The sequence below is a fragment of the Acomys russatus genome, chromosome 29 (genome assembly GCF_903995435.1).
Source record: "Acomys russatus chromosome 29, mAcoRus1.1, whole genome shotgun sequence".
Lineage (NCBI taxonomy): Eukaryota > Metazoa > Chordata > Mammalia > Rodentia > Muridae > Acomys > Acomys russatus.
The window spans coordinates 22,773,834-22,786,039 of record NC_067165.1 but is presented as its reverse complement, the minus strand read 5'-3'; the positions used below and the strand labels follow the sequence as shown (position 1 = coordinate 22,786,039).

Sequence of the window (12,206 nt, the reverse complement as noted above, 5' to 3'; positions counted from 1 at the left end):
AGGGGTGCTCAAAGGCTTCGTGGGCTCATGGTGGTACCTACTGGAAACAGCAGATCTACTTACAGAGACACTGTGGGCGGGGCCGGTCCCAGGTGCCATCTCCCTGGCAGCTGAGGGCAGGTGTGCCCAGGAGGTAGAAGCCGTGGTTGCATTGGTAGGACACGGTGGTGCCGAAGCTGAACCTGTGGGGGCCGCTGGCATGGACTTGACGGACGCTGTTCTCTTGGTGCCCAGGATCCGTGCAGTTGATGACTGTGATTAAAAGCGACAGTGAGTGAGACCCTGAGATTTGGATGGGAAGGGTTTCTCAAGCTTTGAAGCGAGGGTTCAGAAGTCTAGACAGACGCTTCTCAATCCAGCCAAGTCTCTAGTTCAAAGCTTGACTACAAAGTGGATCCTGTGCTGGAGGCTGGTCTGGCTTTGAGGCCGCAGCCCTTCTTCTCTGCCTTGGTCACTTGGACACAGACTTGTCCTCCATGTCCAGGGGTTGTTACGCCCCCCCCCCCCCCCACGGAGCCTGCTTCCCCTCCTAGACCATGCAGTCTTTCTCTGCCAGCGCTCCCAGTGCTGACTGCTGGTCCAGGCTGACTTGTTTTCCATCCGTGCAGACCTCCAGGACCTGGCTGTCTTGCCTGTGTGTGCCTGACCCCTGGCAGAACGTGGCTTCTTCCTAATGCTCATCTGTTGTAAGACAGACGCAGACCAACTGGCTTGAATAAGACCCAGTCTCGTTCTGAAACTGTTCTAGTCACCTCGATGAGGATTTAACGTAAGCCTAAGTATCTTGGAGGACTCAACTGGTGTTAAAATGAGCAAAGGTTTCCAGAGAAGCTTCGCTCAAGTTCAGCATGTTTCGAATAATGAGGGCAGTCATCATAATCTGTATACCACGTTCCTTTTCTTTCAAACGCTTTCATGTGCACCTCATTATTCAAGTCTCAGACTCAGAAGAATGCAGGAAAAGCATGGATATATTTCTATTCTGTGAAGTGAGACATCTGCTTCACTATACAAGGGGTGTGTGTGTGTGTGTGTGTGTGTGCGCATATGTTTGTGCACTTATATGTTTGTATGTGCTTGTGGAGGCAGGACAACCTTGCGTGATAGCTTCAGGAACACTGCCCACCTCCTCTGAGACAGAGCCTCTCACCGACTGGAGCTAAGCAGTTAGACTAGACCGGCTGATGCGAGCCCCTAGGACCTGCCTGTTGCTCTCTCCTGGTGCTGAAATCACAGGTGTGCCACCATGCCTGGCTTTTGTCTCTGGTTCTGGAGCTCTGGCTCAGGGCCTCACGCCCCTTAGGGGAGATGCTCTAAAGCCAGCCTGTCTCCTCGGCTCTAAGGCCTTTGATGAAGCCCTCTGAGGCTTCACTGCTGTGCCTCACACACACACACACGTGCACACAGACTGACACACAAGCAGGCACACAGACAGACACGCATACATGTGTGCATACACATATATACATACATGCACAGACATACACACACATGTGCATACAGACAGACAGACACACAAGGAGGCACACAGACAATCAGACACACAGCAGGCATACAGAAACACACACATATGCATGCATACACACAAATATACACATACATGGACACAGACAGAAAGACAGACAGACAGACAGACAGACAGACAGACAGACAGACACACACACACACACACACACACACACACACACACAGACGGGCATTGCACGACAATGATAAATTATTTGTCCCATGAGCTAAATAAGGCTTGCAAGATGAAACCATTGATTTGCTCCTATGACCCACAATAAAATGATATACAACTGTCTCTAGGGGTTTAGAGTCTCCATTTGTGACCCTCCCTGTCCCAAAAGTTCCTTGCACGAGGGATACTAATATTGAGACTGAATTCCATGGCTTGTCCTCCTGGGACACCGATGCTCAGACACTTAGGCAGTGGGGAGGAGAGTAGGGCAGGCAGGGTGACTCACTTCTACAGGTGGGCAGCGTGTCACTCCACTGCCCGCTGGCCAGGCACTGGGACCTGGCTGCCCCCTCAGCTATGTAGCCTGGGTTGCAAGCGAACTTGACCACGTCGTTGAGGTTGAACTGGCTGCCCTGAGTGAGGCCGTTGACTGGATTGCCTGGGTGTCCACAGGTAATGGCTGCAACCAGAACAGAAGACAGGTGAGCCCACCCATTAGTCAACACCCCCACATCAGCCTCTTCTCACCTGGCATGGTGCCTGACCAGTGTCTGTCTCCAGGGAGAGCAGGTTTTTTTGCTAGATCATTGAGGTGGTGGGGTAGGTGGGGGGGGGTGTGTGCACTGCAGGTAGTACTACATGCCAACCTTGTACCAACTGGGCAAAGGTTCATGACACCTTCACCAAAGCTGAAACTCATCCAATCTCATTCAAAAGCGGGGTGAACACAGCACGATGACCTAAGGAGCCCTGACTTTTAAGGGGAGAAAGACTGCAGAGGGAACTGAGGAGGGGTCAGAACAAAGCCCAGCTGAGCGCAGCATGAGGCAGAGTCAGCCCCAAGCCTCCAAAGATAATCTGAAGAGCTGCCAAGTAGGTGAGGGAATAAAGACCAGCTGCCTGGGGGTTCACTGGTGTCCCGAGCATGCCTCCTGCTGTTGCAGCCATGCTCACTGCCTCCCACTCAAGTCCCAGGCTGCAGGCCTCAAGGGACAGCTGGAACAGCCACTGGCACTCACAGCTACCTCCTGTGCACCCTTCTGCTCCTGGAATCCTGTCCTTGCCACCTGCTCTAGAACTCTGTCTGTGACATCCTGTCTCCTGCCCTGAATCTTCCTGCAGCAGGGCTGAGGACCAGGGCTCCTGTTCACGAGGAGGTTCTCTCTGGCTGGAGCAGACAAATACTGGGAGCAGAACTCAGTTCAAACTACTACAGTGGCTTTTGCTGCCAGTGAGAGAAGGGTGAGGTGACTAGCATAATGGCTGTGATGCTTAACTGTCAACTTGAATGGAGAAATGCCCTGGACCTCAGAAAAGCACATGGTTGTGTGCCTCTATGAGGGCGTGCCCAGAAATGAGATCAGGAGGGTTTTAAACCAATGAACTGCTTAGTAATCCCTGGATGGAATGATAACACAGTTGGGAGATGGTGCAAAGGAAGAGGCTGGGTCTAGATGGAAGAAGTACGTGAACAAGGGCGTTTCCTAGGGACCCTGGCTTTTTCCTGTATTGGCTTTCTTTGCTTCCTGGCTGCTGTGCTGGCAGCTGCTGGGCTCCACCACACCTTCCCCACCATGACAGATGGAAGGTTGTGAAACTTGGAGCCAAAAACAAATCCTTCCAGTTGTTTATGTCAGGCATAGTGGTTCACAAGGATGCAAGTGCGAGTTCTTATTGCAATACCTGCTACTTTGACCCAAGTCTAACAAGGAGTGTCTTCAGGCTAGGGAGGCATTCTCAAGCCAGGCCTCAGAGCCAGGCATTTTCATGTGAGTCTCCCCGGGTGCAATGGAATGTGTTTTGTGTAGATGCTTCTGGAGCGATGACTGCATATGGATGGGTCTCACCTCCTGTAAACCCAACCCTGGTCGCTAAGACTGGCTTTAGATGTTGCCGTGGAGCAACCTGCTTACCTCAGTGGCCCTGTTCTGTGTGAGGAGCTAGATGAAGAGGTGCAATTAAAAAGCAAACTTTGCCTTATAATAGTTAAGAACAAACCCCTGCATTTTACATAAAGGCTCACACTTCAGGGAACTCTAAAAAGTGAAGAATTTTCCAAATTACTTGTAGGCAGCAGAGGATAATGGCTGCCATGTAAATTCCCCCCAAATGCAAATTAACAAGAACAAATAAAAGAACAGGAAACCCAGGTCTGTAGCAGCCAAGATGGGGACCGCATGGACTTTAAATTCTTTGGAAGCCGAAGAATGAACACGCCAAGGCTCAGCAGCCCCGAACCAGATGCTTGAGGAATATGAGCAGAAGGGATGCATCCGGAGAGCCACGGGACATGCAGGGGGGCTGTCTTGTAGCATCCAGCCCTGGAGAGATATTAGACTTCAGGGTCAAAGTGAAGAAGAACTGGAACCTTCTGGAAAAGCACCCAGAGTGAAGCTAATACCGTACTGTTAAATGTTAAATGCTGGGACACAGTGTTGATCAGTGGCCACTCAGGGAAGGGTCGAGTGGAAAAGGGAAGTGCTGATGTGACGATTCAAAGGGGCAGTGACATAGGATAGGACAGCAAAGTCTAAGGGGTCTAGTGTACAGCACAGTGGCTACAGTTGGCACATTGGAAATATCCCAAGAGGGTAGACTTCAGGTATGCTCACCACATACCCACAAAAGAAAGAAGATGACATATTCACCTGACAGGTGTCATTATTTCCCTATGGAAATGTACATTGAAATATGCTGAAATCAGTACACTTTTTTAAAAGGTGAAGCATACATGCACACACAGACTGCAAAACTTATGACAAAGGAATAGTTTTTAAAAGATCAAATGAATAACCCGTGACCAAGGATTTATGCCCAGTCTAGCTGCCTTTCAAATGAACGGGAATAGAACAGAGTTTTAAACATTCATCTACCTCTTTGTGTGCTAGGACATGCCTATTACACCAGCACCTCAGGAGGTGGAAGGACAAGAATTGCAAATTTGAGGCTATATTAGCAGAGCCATCCTAAAACACCAAGGGCTGGGGATGTAGCTTAGTGGGAAAGTGCTTGTCTAGCACACAGCAGGTCATGAGTTTGAGCTGCAGTGCTCTCTCTCTCTCTCTCTCTCTCTCTCTCTCTCTCTCTCTCTCTCTCTGTATGTCTCTGTCTGTCTGTCTCTGTTCGTCTCTGTCTCTCTCTGTTTCTCTGTCTGTCTCTGTCTCTCTCTGTTTCTCTCTGTCTCTGTTTCTCTGTCTGTCTCTGTCTCTCTGTCTCTGTCTCTTTCTCTCTGTCTCTGTCTGTCTCTGTTCGTCTCTGTCTCTGTCTCTCTCTGTTTCTCTGTCTGTCTCTGTCTCTCTCTCTGTCTCTGTCTCTCTGTTTCTCTGTCTGTCTCTGTCTCTATGTCTCTGCCTCTCTCTCTTTCTCTCTGTCTCTGTCTCTGTCTCTCTGTCTCTCTCTGTCTCTCTCTCTCTCTCTCTCTCTCTCTCTCTCTCTCACACACACACACACACATACACACACACACACACCAAAACAAACTCACCACCACCACCAGTAGAAGTGCATATACACATCAAACAACCAGCACCACCACTCATGGAGAAACTTGAAGAATACTATGCAAATGGCTGTACTGAAGATTCTATTAAAGACTAAACTACTAAATAACTGGGAAGGGTTCGGCAGTATTGGTGATGAATTTAACTCTAGGTCCAAGAATAAAGCAAAAGTGGGGTGAAGGAACTTCATGATAAATATCCTCATCCCCGACAGAATAGAAGAAATGCCACTGAGAATGAAAATGGGAGAGAGGAACATGTTGTACAGCCGTTATGTAAAAGCTCAGGGTACTAGTGTTGGCAAACTCGACAATAAAGGGTTAAATATAGAAGTGGCAACTGATGGCATCACTGTGACAATGCAAAAGTCAGCAACAAAGATCCAAATCTCACAGAGAGTAACACACTCTGATGACAGAAAACACAAGAGATTTAGGACCAAACATGCAAGCCATATCAATCTATGTGACCAACTTTAACCTATGAACAGGAAGATTTTCATGTTGGCCTGCAAGCGTGCAGTTTAATAGATGTGCCTCCATTCAGGGATGGTCGAAGGTGTGCCAGGAAAAAGTGTGGGAGTTGGGATTCTAAGTCTGAAATCAAGAAAAGTAAAATTCAAGCTGAAAAACATTAAAAGTGGTGAAGAAGATACTTTTAAAGGTGAGAAGTCACAATTTGCAAGAGGGCTATAATAGTTCTGAGCACATGCATGCGCCACATGACATGGCAACTACCTGCAGGAAATGTGAGGAAAATGGAGACGCATTCATAAGAGAAAACTTTAAACATGTCTTTCAAAGAAAATAGCTTAAGTGGGGGAAAAATGTAGAGTACATAGTTTATAAAGTAATCTTAGGAACACACGTGTCCATATGTATAGCAGAATTAGCCACAATGCTTTTCTTCTCAAAGGCACATGCAACATTCATCTCAGTTGACCAACTGTTTACTCACAAGAAAAGGATGAGTGAATGTGCATAATGAATATAAAACAAACTCGGGAAAGGCCCTTTGGCTAAGAAATTTTAAAAAATTTATTATAATCTTCCAGGTGTGGGGCAATCAATGACAAATTAAAAAGCTTCTAAAACTACTAAGCATTTATTAGTAGTATGTATGGGATATCATTAAAACAGTTGATCAGAAGAAATTTTATAGTCCCAAATACTTAGAATCATGGAAACACAAAACGAAAGAATGAAAATGAACGAGGCTGTTTGTATATGCTTCTGTCATTTGTCTAATGTATATGTGTGTGTCTAATATCACTTGTGTATGTGCTAGAAAATGAACCAAAAAAAAAAAAAAAAAAAAGGTAAGTCAGAAGAACTCACAAAGGAATAATAAAAACAGTCATTAATGATACAGAGACCTGAAGAAGTAGAGGTAGTGATCATACCTTGGGGGGGGGGGAAAGAATATTCAAAACCTTTAGCTAACCTAAGCAAGAGGTAAAGGGAGGAAGTCCGTGCTGGCTCTGAGCCCCGTGGCTAGGGAGAGCGGATGACATACTTACGCACACAGAAAGGGGTCTTGCCCGACCAGTGATGATCCTGCTGGCAGACGCGCACAGACATGCCGATCAGGCGGAAGCCAGCGCTGCACTGGTACACCACGCTGCCTCGGTAGTTGAAGTTCTCCCCGTTGATGTGTCCGTTGACAATGGGCTCTGGGGTCCCACAGTGTCCAGCTTTGGTGGGATGGGGGAAGAGAGTTGATCAGAGGGGGACTTCTAGAAAGTGGGGTTGAGCTTAGGTGGGGTGGGAGAGAAAGGGCCAAGTCTTCAGCCATCCTTCATCTTCCCACCTCCCCCTGGGAGCAGTGATCCAGGAGCGAGTTCAGGAACTCTGTGTGGGACAGTAATGTGGGCTTGGTGACCCCCCAGCATCACAGTTGTGATCCAAAGGACCATCCCATTCTGTGTCTGTGTCTGCACAGAGGTGGGGAGTTACCACTTTTCTCAGTCTCTGGGAATTCTATGGTTTGAGTTAAATTCCCCAAAGCATCACATGTTGGAAGCTCGATGCCCAGCCTCTAGGAGGTGGGGAGGAAGTTAGGCCACGCCCATAAAGCATACTTCCTCTGCCCTGGGGTTCTGCCATGATGTGTGCTGCTTCGTCATTGGCCAAAGACAGTGGAGGCCAAGGGATTATGGGTAAAAAAAAATCCAGAACTGTGAGCCAAGATTGGTCTTTCCTTTCTATACATTGCTCATCTCAGGTATTTTGTCATGGTGATAGAAAAGTGACACAAGGACCACTCCCTGGGCACCTACTGTCTAGCAAGCACCATCCCCTAAATAAAGCCATCGTAGCTTGTCCTGCTGATGACAGCCACGCAAAAGCAGATGCCTGGCCAAATTCACCCTTCTTCTTGAGTGGCATCGCACGGAGCTGCTGTTATTAAATGAGGCGTGGGCACAGTGGATTCCTGGCATTCCTTTGGCTCCTCTGACTATGCAGCAGTAGTTTGTAAGTGTATCCCAAACAGTGGCTACCGGCCATGACCTCCTGTACCCTGGAGGTCACCAGCATGTATACCAGGGACATGTCACCCAGCATTCCCTTTTCTCTTTTGTAAGCTAGTTGTTTATAAGCTCTTGTTGTTTGCTTAGTGTATATGTATTTGTGCATTGTAATGTACACACATATGTACATATGAATACATTTAAAATAAGCCTGTAATATGTAATATAAAGGAAATATAAAAAATATAAAATATATTTTAGGTACATTGTAAGAATGTGTCTCTATAGGGCGAAGGCTTTCCTAGGGGCTATCTAGATAAATGGGGGTCTTTCTGATTAGAGTGTAGACTCTTAGAGGCTGGTCTTCTTCTTTTGAGGCCAGCAAGAATAGCTAGTCCCTGCTTTTAGTCAAGGTGGATACCTGAAAGCTGGTGCTTGGAGTAAATACTCTTTGACAGTAGGAGAGTAGGGTGGGCCCCGGGGGACCACTCACCAAGACAGCGCACTTCAGAGCCGCTCCAGAGCCCATTGGCCATGCACTCCCGTACCCTGGAGCCCACCAGCGTGTATCCAGAATTGCAGGAGAAGATGGCAGTTGCCCCATAGACAGACATCGTTCCGATGCGGTGCCCACTCGGGGGTGTGGGGAGCTCTCCACAGGAAATGACTGAAGAGATCATAAAACACTCAATAAACCAGTCCGGGGGGTGGGGGGGGGGAGCAGCGGCATGAGGCATGTGCTGAACAAGATGAAGGAGAATAGTGACCAAAGCCAAGAACTGCCTAGCCTTGCGCTCCTGGAACGTGACCAGAATGCACTATGACACTGACTTGTTCCCATCTGCGGGTGTCCCTGGGAGCCCTGCTGGTCATGTGCCCTGGTTCCCTCTCTGAGGGGTAAGGCTCAGGCTTGCATGCTTATTAAGAACTCCACAGGTAGCTGAGGTGGAGCCATGGTTACACAGGGACGGTGAGTCTGTGCGGTGCTCAGAGCAGACAATGCCATCACTCTTGTCCTTTTCTGCTGAGCCAGTGGCAGCCTCACAGTCCTTCTAAGGGAGTAGGCTGACAGCATCTGGCTGAGGTACAAGGTGAAGGCTGACCTCTAAGGCTGTGTCGCAGTAAGGCCACTCCATGCTCATGCTGGCTACTCTGCCATAAACATACATTATGGGGCCCATGGCTTTAAGAACACACACCAATTCATCTTGGTCTGGAAGAATGGCCTCTGAGACTCAAAGAACCAGAAAAAAAAAAAAAATGGAATTAACAATGAAGAGGCAGGAGACTGATTTTTGCTGGTCCTCCGTGCTACCCTCTTCCCTCCTGCACATACCCAGCTGCGGTATTGCTGACTCTTTGCCTTGTCTCTAGTAGATTATGAGCTTCTGGCAGGCCGGAGCCACACTCTATTTTTTAAAAATCTTGGGGGGGGGTTGTGTGCGCGCACATGCGCACACACGCATACATGCAAGCGGAGGTGGGCAACTTTTGGTATCTGTTCCTCGACTTCCACCTGGTTTGAAATAGGGTCTCATTGCCACCCCACATGCCAGGCTAGCTGGCTCCTCATCACCCAGGGACACCTGTCTCTGCCTCCAGTTTTGCTCCAGGAGAGCTGGGATCGCAGATGTACTCATTATCACAGCTGGCTTTCAAGTGTATTGTGGGGGGATTTGAACCCACATCCTTACACTTGCATGGCAAACTGTTTACCCACTGAGCCACCTCCCCCAGGTAAGCCACACACTTTTATCTTAGTACCTCTCTGGTACCTGGCATAGAGTTGGACCCTAATGAATGAGTCAGTGCATGCGGGGCCAGAGACTTATCAACAGGGAGCCTTTCCTAAGATGACACAGTGCTAAGAAGCAAGGCCTTTCCCAGCTCCAGATTCGGTGTATCATAAAGAGGTTCACTGCACTCACTGGGTTGTGGGGAACCCCTCAATCTACTCCATGTATGAAATATTTCAGGTAGGAGTGCCATACAAACAGGCCCACTCTCGTCCCTGGGCTTACTTTGGCAGGTGGGTACAGACTCTCCCAGGCTCCATCTGCCATTGGCCTGGCAGCGGATGACCCTCTGGCCAGTGTAGTAGTAGCCAGGGTCACAGATGAGCATCAGCTGGGCCTGGAACTGGTACTGGGTCTCAAAGATGAGCCTCCATCGGCCGTGCTCCACGCTGATGCTGCTGATATCAGGGCAGGTCACAGCTGGGGGGTCGGGGGGAAGCAAAGAGCAGGGAAGAGCATTAGCTGGTGGAAGACATCACCAGAGTCTAGAGCAAGTAATTATGACTCCAAGAACATTCAGTTCCTAGGCAGGTCTGAAGAGGGGAGGATGCTGCTGCAGGTGGGGGGGGGGGGAAGATCCATAAAATAAAGTAACAAGACTGGTGCTTCACTGGCATCGGTTACTGGCTGTGGACTGCAGATTCTATTTGGTCAGTTTTGGACAGATCTCAAATAGCCAAGGTTCAGGGTGGCTTTGATCTTCTGATCTCTTGTCTTCGCTTCTGGGGTGATGGAATTACAGGCAGGCACTACCACCCTTGGTCCATGCTGGGCAAGCGCTATTAATTGAGGTGCATCCCTAGCTAGAGATCTTTACTTTTTTTTTTTTTTTTTTTGCATGAGAAGTCAGAAACTGGATATTTATTTACATTTTCTTGATTACAAAATATTAAGAAATAATATGTATATAGATGTACATTTTTAATGATGCCAACAAAATCAAAATCCGTATCATTAGACTGAATATGGCTCACTTTTGTCACTACAGAGTTCTGTGATGAAGGGAGATATTCATGCAGCCTTCGGGTCATTCCAAGCGCTGTGGTGCTTTATGAAAACACCCCAGAGCATGATGGTCCTTCAGTGTTCTAAGAGTAACTTGCAGTGGGGACCACAGTTGGTAGACACCCACTCTCATCTGCCCTGCATCTCCTAACTTCCACATGCAGGCTCTTAGCTCCTTACAGGAGTCTTTTCAGCCACATGCACACACCCAGATCCTCCTGCTCCCTTCCCCCACTGCCCCTGGACTCACGGACACACTGTGGGGGGACATTGCTGTTGCTCCACAGGCCAGTGTCCAGACACTCTGCGGTGGCCTCAGCCCCCGTCTGGAGGTGGTAGCCTTCATTGCAGCTGTACACAGCCTTGGTCCCCACTGTGTACTCCTTGCCAAACACAATTCCATTTTTGGGAGCATCAGGGAGGCCGCAGGAAAGAGCTGGCAGAGGAGAAAGAATGCCATGACCATTTCGGACTCAAGATGTCCTGAGAATATACTTTCATCTTTTCTCGTTAAAGCCCTAAAGCTTATAGTTAAAGAACTAACACACAGGAAAAGGGCCATGAAGAAAGACAACAGGAGACACATCAGCAGAGACGTCAGAAAAGGGCGTATGGGGGGATACGATGGAGATAGATGTGTGTTCACAGCTTGACCGTAGGAAAGGGCTGCAGCTCAAAACCTACAGGAAACAGTGGCACCATGAGACTTCCTTTCATTCTGCCCCCACGGGTGCAGTGTCAGTGCACTCAAACCTCTCTGCTTGCTGAGGAGAACCATGTGTCCCCTCTTCCTTAGGGTGTGGGGACAGAATCCATCCCTCCTGAGGGTCAGGAATGCCAAGGTGGGGGTTAGCATTCCAAAAGATGCTCTGTTTAATAAAAAAATTCTTACTGCATTTTATTTAATTAATTTGTGTGTGTGTGTGTGTGCATGCACACACACTCAAGCACTCATGCACATACATGTGCACATGCATATGTACACTTGCATGCATGCATGGAGATGTCAGAGGAAAACTTGCAGGAGTTGGTTCTCTTCTGCCACGTGGTCAAGCGGGTCACACTCGGGTTGTCAGGTTCAGTGGCAAGTGCCTGAACCCACTAGGCCCTGTACCCACTGTCTCATAGAATGTAGGGTCTCTCCATGTGAAGGATGTCTTTGCATCCCTGCTGTACACCCAGATCCAGATGTTACTCACAGGAGAAACCGCACAGGCAAAGATAGTTACATAAAATAATGGAACTCGGGTACTTGCTCCCTAGCTTTTACTTTCTAAAGATGGACCATCAAATGTTACTACAAACACAAAGAAAAACAGTAGTGTCAATGTGATAAAACTAAGGCTAAAGTCCTGGAGGGTGGGGCAGGGAAAAGCCCCTCCAGAAACAGAGCTAACTCAGGAAGTGGGAGGTATAGGATTGCTGACCTCGGCAGTCAGCAGTATCTTAAGAACATCAAGTGCCACATAACCTTTCGTGAAATGGGAACAGAGCATTCTGAAGAAAGCAACAAAGCAAGGGCTCCTCTAAACTGTCGAAATGCACATCAAGTAAAGGTGTTTGTTGTTAAAAACAACTGATTTCTGAGATTAAAGAACCCAAAGACAGACTGAAAACAAGAGAAAAGGACTGAAAATTGAAAGGATCAGCCTGGGAGGTCCCAGCTGTTCAGAGCTCCAGAAAGAGAGAGCAGAAAGTGGGTGGCTTGATGGAGCTCAGCTAAAGGAACACTTCCGGGAGTGGAAGAAAGACAC

The 12,206-nt window shown here is 48.2% G+C and overlaps 1 protein-coding gene across 1 annotated transcript in view; it reads right to left on the bottom strand.

Moving 5' to 3' along the window:
* Csmd2 (CUB and Sushi multiple domains 2) overlaps nt 1–12,206 on the bottom strand; it is a 561,027-nt gene that overhangs the window by 24,987 nt on the left and 523,834 nt on the right. The window contains exons 50-55 of the mRNA XM_051172054.1: nt 10,703–10,888; nt 9,673–9,867; nt 8,145–8,318; nt 6,701–6,874; nt 1,968–2,141; nt 64–252 (exon numbers count right to left, since the gene is read on the bottom strand). Coding sequence (XP_051028011.1) covers nt 64–252; nt 1,968–2,141; nt 6,701–6,874; nt 8,145–8,318; nt 9,673–9,867; nt 10,703–10,888 — 1,092 coding nt within the window. The remainder of the gene's footprint in view (nt 1–63; nt 253–1,967; nt 2,142–6,700; nt 6,875–8,144; nt 8,319–9,672; nt 9,868–10,702; nt 10,889–12,206) is intronic.